We start from the raw sequence: 12,765 nt of genomic DNA on the forward strand, positions 1-12,765 counted from the left end.
TTTGTCCGCTTAATATGCCCGCAAAGCCATCAGGGAGCATCCAACGTCGCGGTGGGTAGTGCTTACAATGTTTTGGCATGTCGGTGGGTACTTTAACCAGTTCCCAGTCATTTTCCGTGTAATAACTTTCCTATTCCGCCCCATGTTGAACTGACCCAGCAGAGCACGTTGTTCGACTGTAGTAATCGAAAAAAAGGAAAAGGGTTATGCCATTTCAAAGGTCCCATTTTTTATTTCCAGCTCTCCTTGACTGCTAAATGCTTGACGCATGCACGAAGATGTAAAGAATTAAAGTACTATTAGTAGTATTAGTGTCTATTAGTAGAGAAGCGCCTTCGTTGTGCATTTCAAACATATTCAAGTAACTTAACATATAATTTCCTGGTTATGGATGTGGAAATGTATTCTACAGGGTGGCGCACGAAATGTGTTACCAATTGTTTCCTTCACAATTTACGACGCACGTTAGATATCCCGATGGGATCTCTACAGCAGTACCAGCAGAGCTTGGAAAATCAAATGAGTTACGAAATGACGTGTAATTCACGATACTGCCGCTAGGAGACTAGTAAGCAGCAATGGCTGACAATGGAACACTGACGACACAGCAACCATCGGCAATTGTGTTACTTTTTCATGAAACGAAAAGCCTTGTTGTCACTCAGAGACATTTTCAACAACAGTTTAACACACGATGGGTTCCTTGCAAGAAGACCATCCACAGGTTGTACGATAAATTTATACAGGAAGGAACAGTATTGGAAGCGAAGCGACCTCGGCCTAAGCCCGTTTGTTCGCCGGAGAATATTGAAGCGGTACGAGTTGCTGTACAGAGAAGCCCCGGGAAATCGTGTAGAAAGGCAGCAGTGCAACTGGGAATATCCAGACGCTCCGTTCAACGCATTCTTAAAAGTGACCTCCATATGTACCCATACAAGATGACCTGTGCACAGAAGCTCACTGAAGAACACAAGCAGCAGAGACTACTGTTTGCTCAGTGGGCGGAGGATACGGAGGAAACTCTCAACAACGTTTGGTTTTCAGACGAGGCGCATTTTCATTTAGACGGTGTGGTTAACAAACAAAATGTACGCTTTTGGGCCACTGAAAACCCACAAGTGCTTCATGAACGACAACATTATGCTCCGAGGATTACAGCGTGGGCAGCAATTTCCAGTCACGGACTTATTGGACCCTTTTTCTTTGAAGAAACTGTGAACAGCGAGCGTTATTTGAGCATGCTTCGCAATAGCTTCATTCCACAGCTTCTTGCTACTGCCTTGCCTTTCAACACGCAGTGGTTCATGGAAGATGGAGCAAGGCCACATACTGCAAACACTGTGTTGGGAGTTTTTACACGAGCATTTCGACATGTGGATCATTTGACTCAGGTTTCCAGGTCGCTTCAATGACGGACAAAATTGGCCTCCCAATAGTCCAGACGTCAATCCATGTGACTTTTTTCTTTGGGGGTACCTAAAGGAAAAAAATTTCCCGAAACGTCCACGTGATTTAATGGAGCTCCGAAGACTTATTCTTCAAACTTGCAGTGAAATTACGGAAGACATGTGCCGTAGGGTAATCGCTAACTTAAGTGTTCGTTTGAAGGAAGTTAGGAAACGAAATCGTGGAGATATTGAGCATGTGCTGAGTTAGAACAAATCTCCATGCACGGCTCTTCATTGTAGTATATGTTCCTTTCAGATTATGTTGACAATAAAGTTTATATTCAAAAGCAAAATGGTAACACGTTTCGTGCGCCACCCTGTAGGTTGAAAATAATGCTCTTTGTCCTTAGCACATTTGTCTTCTGGGAAAGGTCACTCAAACTACAATAATGCAGCCGTCATTCCGTGAAAATACGGCATGTGGTCGTATTGTTTCGCCTTGTGGTTCTGGCGAATGGCGAATGCTACACCACGTGATCGTGTTTTTGTTTTCTTGTTTTTTGCTGCCAATGTGATACTGTTGTAAATATTTTTGTTACAATGGCGGATACAAGGAGATTCACAATTGAAAAATTTCTTCTTCTTAGCATGGACAGAAACGAACGAGTGAGACATATCATGAAATTATGGAAAGCCTTTTTAATTGTCTCAAGAAAGAAGTCGCAACGGAGTCTAATCTTCGGAAACTGAAAAGAAAGGCCTTTGCAGCTAGGCCTGTGACAGACACACCGTGCACTGGAAGATCCGAGAAATATGACAACGATAATGAATTCCGTTGGCTAGCAAAATCGACAAGGCAGCGGTCAGTGGAGATAAAGAACCCCCACAGCTTCTTGCGTCGTTGGATGAAGAAATAAGGTTGCCGTTCATTTCGGCCCGGTGGCATCAATGAGTTAAGTGATCATGATATGAATACGCGAAGTGATTCATGCGAATAGTTACATGCACCTTTTCAAACATAAGCGGCTCTCCTTAAGGATGTGGTTACAGATGAATGTGTAGATTATCTTAGTCCGTGGTCTCTAAATGTTTATATATGGGCGAAAGACAACCCTGAGAATGATCTCTTCGGAAATGCTGTGCCAGGAAAGTAGACGCAGATTGCAGCAAATCCAACTCTGCGCCGAGAATGATGGTCAGCATGCAGAGAGAGTACGAAATATGGAAGAGTATGTAAGAACATTCGTTTCTGTGTTATTCCATTCCTGCATGTATCATTTTCCTGTTTGTCTTTCATGATGCTTCTTCCTTCAAAGCAATAACATTAATCATTTCCGATCGTGACTTCTGGTCCATCCTGCACAAACCGTTTGTGAGTTCTGCTGCATAAACTACAAGAATAACGTCCGTAATCCCGTTATCAAACAATGTAGTCTCTGCTCACTGGATACCCTTATTTGCAAATACGTACCAAAATTAACTTGTGTGAAATAGCTTCTGAATTAACTTGTGAAATAAATGGATGACGCAGAGTTTTTTGTCTCATACATGCATTAAGCACTTGAGACAAATGATGAGTCTGTTCTTGTGAGAAGGTAACGGCCGTTTTTCATCCTCACTGCTTTCAAATCCGAACCTACGCACCTTTTGGAATGACTTCATTGTGAACGAGACATGAATACTCATCCTTCGTGCCTCTCTTCATCCGCTTGTGTAGCTGATCTGATAACAGTGCGCACCCAGTGTTTGAAGGTCGGCCGTGGCTGCGTCACGCATCGATCAGTTCTCAGTAGGGAGATCGCGCTTATTCGTGTGTAGTAGACAATTTCAGCGCTTTTAATGCCGCGCCGCTCTTGTGTATCAACTAAAAATAGTAGGTGCCTTATTGATGTCAGGTAAAGATCTCAACGTGCGCAGGAGGTACACACAGACGCAGGTTTCCAAAACAAACTCGTTACCGATTTTACAACGGTGGAACTGGCGGCCGCATCTATATTATCAAAGGCTAACGCGATTCATGGTTCATGTTTCATGCTTCGTGATTAAATGATTCAGTTCCATGTTGCCTATCTAACAGTTTCCAGTGGCAACAAAAAGTTAATTTTCAGTATTTCACGTAACTATTGAACGAATTTAAAAATTTAAAATGCTATCGTAAACTACTCATTAAGAGGTATGCTCTTCTGTTAAAAGTTTAACACAAAACTATGAAAAGAAAAAAGTTTTCGCTTACTACATATTAGTTTTTCATGCAGTAAAATTTCAGCATTATCTATGATGTTTTAATTTATTGCTTCCTTTCTAATAACTCTATTCGCAACATTTGCAAAGAGTAGCCACATATATCACTGAAGGTACCTGCAAAATTATATTATTGTTAGACACATGGTTCAGAGGATACCACGTCATAAACATTGAAATACGCGAAAAACTAGACACATAGACACGACGGTTTTTTATAAATCTTTAAATCACGACATTCTGTTTTCGTTATCCGATTTTGATTAAGTAAAGCCTGTACGTTCCCCCAAGCTACGCTCAAGTTGCCTGTGAAAAGCTTACGAAAATTCGTCTAGTAGTTTTCGAGATTAGCGAGTTCAAACAGATAAAAAGACACGACACTTTTAGGTAAAACTTTAAATACCATCTTTTTCTTGCGTGATCCAATTTTGATGAAATAAAGCTTTTTCGTTGTCTTAAGCTATGCTCAAGCTACCTGTCAAATCCTCATGACAATTCGTCTAGCAGTTTTGGAGATTATCGAGTTCAAAGAAAGAGACAGACAGACACGACAGTTCTACAGTTTTGTTATTAGTATATAAGAGATGAAGATAGCTGAGTCACCATAATACCCGATCAACAAGTCTTTATGACTGGTAGCTGGAGTGCTCTGGATTAGGTGAGTTAGACGACGCACTGTCACACATTTGATACTAATTTGTTTTTCAAACTCTGTGCCTTCTGAAAGCTTGTCTTACGCCATTTACTCTGAAACTCTCGACTGCACATACTGGTGCATATGCGCGGCTAGAAACACACGTAGCTGCACTGTTTCATAGCCATGTACAAAGTACTACACTGTTGCACAATATTTGGTATTTAAAGCACTTTCCCACGATGCGCAGCGTACATTGATGTTTCTCAGCTATGGCTTGAATACAAAGCTCTATCCTTCGGTGGGTATGTACCAGTATCCCCCATAAAAACTCGCCTGTACATTTCCATACGTATGCACATTTCTTGGTGCACTTGAGGGTGATTCCACGACAGTTCACTCTTATATATCAACACTTACTTACTCGTAGTATCATGTGACACGTTCGTCTGTGCTCGCTAAAGATACCCAGTCATTTAAACATTTACAAAAGCATCTTGAAACACTACTACACATATTTTCACAAGCAATACTTCAGGCTGCGTGTTATACTTATCTAAGCCTGTTAAACATACTGATTTCCTACACTGACATTTCTGTTTGTATTTGAGTGCAATCTTCTTTACATATTTATGTAGCCACTATGTGTCACCAGTTATGTTCATACCTGTAAACAGATGGTCATAATTGCCATATTCGCCAATAGATGACATATATTGTGATCCCAGCATCTACATTATTTGTCTGCACAACATCAATACGGAAAATTAAGCATACAGTAACTGCCACATTACCATAGTGAACTGAGGTGTATGTTACACTGCACAACATCAATACCGAAAATTAAGCATATAGTAACTTCCACATTACCATGGGTAACTGAGGTCTGTGTTACACTGCAAACGAAATCAGTATTCAAGTAGTCTACTTGGTTTTTCAGAATTTTATTATTTAATATTTATGTACCTACTCGTGTATTACTTCGTCTTCATGCTTCTTCTTATAATATTGACCAGACTATTATACTCTTCTCCAGTAACTTTATTTCAGTGGCAATAGTAATATTCTACACTCATATTTCTTGGCTTTCCATTCTCAGTGTTGCTCTGCTTCTTTGGCTTATTTCGTGTCTTTCAGTTTATTATTTAGGGCTTTTGCTTGTTTTTCGGCCATTCTTCTAGTACCTTCACCACATTCACTTATGTCTATTTTAACTCTTTTAAGTTCACTCGCAGCTTCTTGCTATTAGAAGGATATCCATCTTCGATGACTCAATGTGAACAATAGAAGCGTTTGAAATGTGATGTTACAGAGTAATGCTGAAGGTCTGGCAGGTAGATCGAGCAACTAACGAGAAGGTGCTGATTCGTATCAGAGAGAAAAGAGCTTCAAAGTACAATTTGACTAAAAAAGGGATAGGGTGACAGAGGTATCTCGAGGCATAAAGGAATATTTAATTTGTTAATGGAGGGATTGGGGGGGGGGGGGGAGGAGGAGCGAGGCAGGTAAAAATTGCAGGTGATGACCGAGGCTTCAAAGTCAGGTTCAAATGAACAGAGACTGCACTTTATTATCTATTAATTTATCGTATGGAAATATGCAATAGCTGTATGCAGATTTTGAAAATATACTATAAAATTATACTTTACTGTATGGTTAAATGATGATGGCGTCCTCTTGGGTAATATATTCCGGAGGTAAAATAGTCCTCCATTCGGATCTCCGGGCGGGGACTACTCAAGAGGATGTCGTTATCAGGAGAAAGAAAACTGGCGTTCTACGGATCGGAGATGATGAGATAAAAGAAATTATTCAGATAGTGAAGGGAGACGAAAATTTAATAGTCATGGGTGACTGGAATTCGAGTGTAGGAAAAGGGAGAGAAGGAAACATAGTAGGTGAATATGGATTGGGGCTAAGAAATGAAAGAGGAAGGCGTCTGGTAGAATTTTGCACAGAGCATAACTTAATCATAGCTAACACTTGGTTCAAGAATCATACAAGAAGGTTGTATACATGGAAGAATCCCGGAAATACTAAAAGGTATCAGATAGATTATATAATGGTAAGACAGAGATTTAGGAACCAGGTTTTGAATAGTAAGACATTTCCAGGAGCAGATGTGGACTCTGACCACAATCTATTGGTTATGAACTGCAGATTAAAATTGAAGAAACTGCAAAAAGGTGCGAATTTAAGGAGATGGGACCTGGATAAACTGACTAAACCAGAGGTTGTACAGAGTTTCAGGGAGAGCATAAGGGAACAATTAGCAGCAGTGGGGGAAAGAAGTACAGTAGAATAAGAATGGGTAGCTCTGAGGGATGAAGTAGTGAAGGCAGCAGAGGATCAAGTAGGTAAAAAGACGAGGGCTAATAGAAATAGAAATCCTTGGGTAACAGAAACTGGATAATCCTTGGGTAATAGAAATCCTTGGGTAACAGAAGAAATATTGAATTTAATTGATGAAAGGAGAAAATATAAGAATGCAGTAAATGAAGCAGGCAAAAAGGAATACAAACGTCTCGAAAATGAGATCGACAGGAAGTGCAAAATGGCTAAGCAGGGATGGCTAGAGGACAAATGTAAGGATGTAGAGGCTTATCTCACTAGGGGTAAGATAGATACAGCCTACAGGAAAATTAAAGAGACCTTTGGAGAAAAGAGAACCACTTGTATGAATATCAAGAGCTCAGATGGAAACGCAGTTCTAACCAAAGAAGGGAAAGCAGAAAGATGGAAGGTGAGGACAATATTATAGAAATGGAAGAGAATGTAGATAAAGATGAAATAGGAGATACGATACTGCGTGAAGAGTTTGACAGAGCGCTGAAAGACCTGAGCCGAAACAAGGCCCCGGGAGTAGACAACATTCCATTAGAACTACTGACGGCCTTGGGAGAGCCAGTCATGACAAAACTCTATCATCTGGTGAGAAAGATGTATGAGACAGGCAAAGTACCCTCAGACTTCAAGAAGAATATAATAATTCCAATCCCAAAGAAAGCAGGTGTTGACAGATGTGAAAATTACCGAACTATCAGCTTAATAAGTCACAGCTGCAAAATACTAACACGAATTCTTTACAGACGAATGGAAAAAGTGGTTGAAGCCGACATCGGGGAAGATCAGTTTGGATTCCGTAGAAATATTGGAAACGTGAGGCAATACTGACCTTACGACTTATCTTAGAAGAAAGATTAAGGAAAGGTAAACCTATGTTTCTAGCATCTGTAGACTTAGAGAAAGCTTTTGACAATGTTGACTGGAATACCCTCTTTCAAATTCTGAAGGTGGCAGGGGTAAAATACAGCGAGCGAAAGGCTATTTGCAATTTGTACAGAACCCAGATGGCAGTTATAAGAGTCGAGGGGTATGAAAGGGAAGCAGTGGTTGGGAAGGGAGTGAGACAGGTTTGCAGGTTTGTAGCCTCTCCCCGATGTTATTCAATCTTTATATTGAGCAAGCAGTAAAGGAAACAAAAGAAAAATTCGGAGTAGGTATTAAAATCCAGAGAGAAGAAATAAAAACTTTGAGGTTCGCCGATGACATTGTAATTCTGTCAGAGACAGCAAAGGACTTGGAAGAGCAGTTGAACGGAATGGACATTGTCTTGAAAGGAGGATATAAGATGAACATCAACAAAAGCAAAACGAGGATAATGGAATGTAGTCGAATTAAGTCGGATGATGCTGGGGGAATTAGCTTAGGAAGTGAGACACTTAAAGTAGTATAAGAGTTTTGCTATTTGGGGAGCAAAATAACTGATGATGGTCGTAGTAGAGAAGATATAAAATGTAGACTGGCAATGGGAAGGAAAGCGTTTTTGAAGAAGAGAAATTTGTTAACATCGAGTATAGATTTAAGTGTCAGAAAGTCGTTTCTGAAAATATTTGTGTGGAGTGTAGCCATGTATGGAAGTGAAACATGGACGATAAATAGTTTGGACAAGAAGAGAATAGAAGCTTTCGAAATGTGGTGCTACAGAAGAATGCTCAAGATTAGATGGGTAGACCACATAACTAATGAAGAGGTATTGAATAGAATTGGGGAGAAGAGGAGTTTGTGGCACAACTTGACGAGAAGAAGGGACCGGTTGGTAGGACATGTTCTGAGGCATCAAGGGATCACAAATTTAGCACTGGAGTGCAGCGTGGAGGGTAAAAATCGTAGAGGGAGACCAAGAGATGAATACACTAAGCAGATTCAGAAGGATGTAGGTTGCAGTAGGTACTGGGAGATGAAGAAACATGCACAGGATAGGGTAGCATGGAGAGCTGCATGAAACCAGTCTCAGGACTGAAGACCACAACAACAACGTTATATTAGATTTGTAAGTCCAATACCGTCAATCAAATAATTGCGGGATGGGTTGCTTCGATAATGTCTCTCATAGGTCTCCGATATTTCCTAGCTGGGCAGTCTTACAGTCTGTAGTCTGCAGTGTGCTTGGGCTCTGCACAGTCACAGCCCACGTGTTCTTCAGGGAGTTGCAGCTCGCATAGTCTGTTATTCTGTTCAGCCTTGTCCAACCGTTCTTGGGAAGATTCAATCCCAAAAATTACTACAAATGCAAGACTTTCCGGCATTGAAACCTCCCAGGATCGATATCCCAGTTTGTTTTCCGAAATTTCGATCGATCTTGAGGTACATGGTTTGTGCTCATAACGTCAAGACATGTCCGCCTCCTTAGCTGAGTGGTCAGCGCATCTGACCGCCATGCAGCGGGCCCTCGTTCCGTTCCCAGCCGGGTCGGAGATTTTCTCGCCCAATGTAGCGTCAACTGAAAAGACTTGCAACTCGGCGACCAAACTTCTTCAGGTGGGAACTTCCAGATATCAGTGCAAGACGATCATTTTACTTTCTTAGCTCACGAAATTTCTTCGCATCTCGCGAAAATTCCTCTTCACATCTTGTCCAGAGCTGCAGAGTACAGGTAATAATGGTGTCGCTGCAGATGTTAAAGTATTAGTTATTTTCCTTGTGGTTTTATTGAATTTGTAGATCAGTTTTCTAACGGTTGCGCTTTTGAACCACTCGGGAGCACAATATCCTCCCCTCCTCCCGCCATGTTGTCTTAGCAAGTTTCCTAAAGAAATTGTTTCTGCTTTTTATTTTTTGGCTTGTATGTTCAAGGAGTAGCTATTCAGTATGGAAAGGCCTACACAAGCAAGTATGGTGATTTGCATCAAACCATATGATCCACATTTATAATAAAGTTGTTTTTTGAGAATACGCCGGCCGGAACAGTTCTAGGCGCTACAGTCTGGAACCGCGCGACCGCTACGGTCGCAGGTTCGAATCCTGCCTCGGGCATCGATGTGTGTGATGTCCTTAGGTTAGTTAGGTTTAAGTAGTTCTAAGTTCTAGGGGACTGATGACCTCAGAAGTTAAGTCCCATAGTGCTCAGAGCCATTTAAACCATTTTGGGAATACGTGTGAAATATAAACAACAATAATTTCCTTCTTTATCTCTAGGAAGTGCTGACTTTCTCGGCATTAACCACTACAGATCGTATTATACAACAAGTGGTGAAAGTGGGCTCTCTCCCTCTTTAGACAGAGACTCTGGAGTCATCAGGTCACAACTTGGGGTAAGATTACCAACAGATTATTTGTTATTATTATTATTATTATTACTATTATCACTATTGTATGAATAATTTGGGTATCCACTGGCCTGTTTTTGAACAGGAAGCCATACAGTGTTGATAATTTGTAGGATACTCTAAAAAAAACTTCAGTCGCTTGTGATTAGTTCCTACTAATTCTTATTATTTTTTGGTAATTCCTCTTAAAAAATTAAGTGTCCTTAATTTTCGGAATATGTTCACACATTTGTATTTAAAAACTCATATTTCAGTCCAGTACAGAAGAATAAATAGCAACTAATAGCGTCGTTTCTCTCTCGCTCCTCTTTAAAAACAGTCTTTTACTGTCCACAGAATGAAATATTTTTATTATCAAATACAGACATATAAATACAAAAGCAGCAGCATATAATATTTGTAACTCTACTGATATTATCAGTTACTGAAGTATAATGCATTGAGAACCAGTTATCATAAATGCTTTGCTAAGGTAATGTAATATCTCAATTCCTTGAAGAAATCTTTTGCTTTAAAATGGAATCTACAAAAAATATATTTATAGATGGACAGATTTTCTTCCAGTTAACATCATTTTACAAAAATATATATGAGTGAAAAATTCTCCAGTATTCATTGTCATTGTTTACCAACGATCCACCACAGCTTCGTACGGGTAGCGCTCATATCTATGGCTGGACAGCTTGTCTGGTGCAGCGGTGATAAATTATACGCACAAACTTTCCTCGTCAATCAGTCGTCTATTAGTGAAAACCCTATCGAACTCCCTAAACTAGCTCCTGAGATTATCCTTCACATACAGACCGAAAAATGAGGTGGGGAACCTTAATTCATAATAGTTCAGCCAATTTCGACGAAATACCTGTAAATTATGTATGCTCTAAGACAAGAAAGAAACGACGCACCATGAAGGCATTATCCGAATGGAAAGGACATCAGTAGATTTCATGTCCATGTACAGACAAAAAATGATTACAATTACAACAAAAATTGGATGATTCAAGAGAAAGCGCAACGAAGTCAGTAACGTGTTAGCCCACCTCTGACACTTATGCAAGCAGATAGTCGGCGTGGCATTGTCTGACAGAGATGTTGGCTTTCAAATAACTTCCGGGAATTCAGCAAGGTAACACTTTCAGCGACCGCCGATATTTCGGCGGGAGAACACCCCGCCATTTTCAAGGCAAACTGCAACGGACAGGTGACGTACATGCCAATTTAAAACCTCAGTTCTCGGACTGAAGCAGGAAAGATCACACACACACACACACACACTGAACACTAGTTCCACCAAAGATGACCAAAGTCAGAGCTATCGATAGTGAGACTACGAATTCGCAGGTGAGGTAGCATTGACTCTGTTTCTCTGTTTTGTGACAAGGGAGAGAGCCGGATCCCAAACAGAGTTTAAACAAAAACCTCCATCCCTGTTAACGAGGTTGCTCGTTAATTTAATCTCAACTGCCTCCTTAATAACACTGTCCCTATAGCTGGACGTGCATACCAATATCTCGGTGTTATTATATAACATGGGGTGCCCAGTATCCAAGCAATGTTCGGCAATAGCAGATCTACTTGCCTGCTGTAATCCTGTGTGCCGTTTATGCTCAGTACATCGGTCTTCCACGGCCCTGATAGTTTGCCCAATGTATACCATGCCGCAGCTACAAGGAATACGATATACACCCTCCTTACGCAAACCAAGATCATCCTTAACAGAACTCAAAAGCGCTCTAATTTTAGATGGAGGTCGAAAAACACATTTCACATCGTATTTCCGTAAAATACGACCGAGCTTGTTGGAAGTGTTTCCTACGTAAGGCAAAAAGGCAGTAGACTTAGGTGTTGACTCAGAATTATCATCAATCACCCGATGTACAGTTAGTCGATAGCGCAACGCACGTTCAATCTGTCTATCACTATAACCATTTTGCGAAATGTAACTTGAAGATGGGACAGCTCAGCTGGCAAAGTCTCAGCGTCAGAAACGACATGTGCCCTGTGTACCAAGGTGCGAAGTATCCCTTCACGCTGAGTCGGATAGTGACAACTATTAGCCTGTAAGTGCAAGTCGGTGTGTGTACGTTTCCTGTAGACTGCATGTCCCAATGATCCATCATCCTTCCTCCTAACCAATGAAACGTCCCCTTTGAACAATTGTACAAGACTATTCTTAACGTGACACACAATATTATTTAGCGCAACGCAATCTGACTATCAAAGATCCCTGCAAAAGAATGGCCCTGAGTAACATTAAACTATACCTTTCACAAATAACTTACCTCACAAAAATCTTCATTACTCGAACTACTGCAATACAGCGAGCGCCCCTACTGCCAGCTAAATAAAAGATTCAAACTACTGAAGGCACTAACTACTGATAGGGATAGTTAGCAAATGAAAGATTTTAATAGAGAACAAACAATGTATTTACCTTAATATTCATAATTGACATCCAGTATTACAAATTATCAAAACTCCGCCATCTCCTTCCACACATCCACCACTGCTGGCGGCTCATCTCTAACTGTGCAACGCTACGCGCTGTTCACATCCAGCTGCCGCTGCCTAACACTACAATGGCAGACAACAATGCAAACTAGCCACAGGCTGCACACAGCACAGCCAGTGATTTTCATACAGAGCGCTACGTAACGTTGCCAATAAGAAAACATAAATAGCCTACTTACACCAACACGTCAAGAAAGGTAAGGCAACCATCCTCTTCCACCTCCATCGTAAGACGAATCTTCGGGTGGATCGAGTTCAGATGTTCTAGAAAGGCATTCAAATTCTCCCTACCATGAGGCCAAACAACAAAGGTATCGTCAACATATCTAAAGAAACAGGCGGGTTTCAAAGGGGCCGACTCCAATGCACGTTCCTCGAAGTC

General features: G+C 40.8%; 1 protein-coding gene across 1 annotated transcript in view; it reads left to right on the plus strand.

The window, feature by feature from the left end:
• Window positions 1-12,765, plus strand: part of LOC126094834 (myrosinase 1-like) — a 120,218-nt gene that overhangs the window by 89,142 nt on the left and 18,311 nt on the right. The window contains exon 8 of the mRNA XM_049909431.1: window positions 9,742-9,857. Within this exon, the coding sequence (XP_049765388.1) occupies window positions 9,742-9,857 (116 nt within the window). The remainder of the gene's footprint in view (window positions 1-9,741; window positions 9,858-12,765) is intronic.

The sequence above is a fragment of the Schistocerca cancellata genome, chromosome 8 (genome assembly GCF_023864275.1).
Source record: "Schistocerca cancellata isolate TAMUIC-IGC-003103 chromosome 8, iqSchCanc2.1, whole genome shotgun sequence".
Taxonomy (NCBI): Eukaryota; Metazoa; Arthropoda; class Insecta; order Orthoptera; family Acrididae; genus Schistocerca; species Schistocerca cancellata.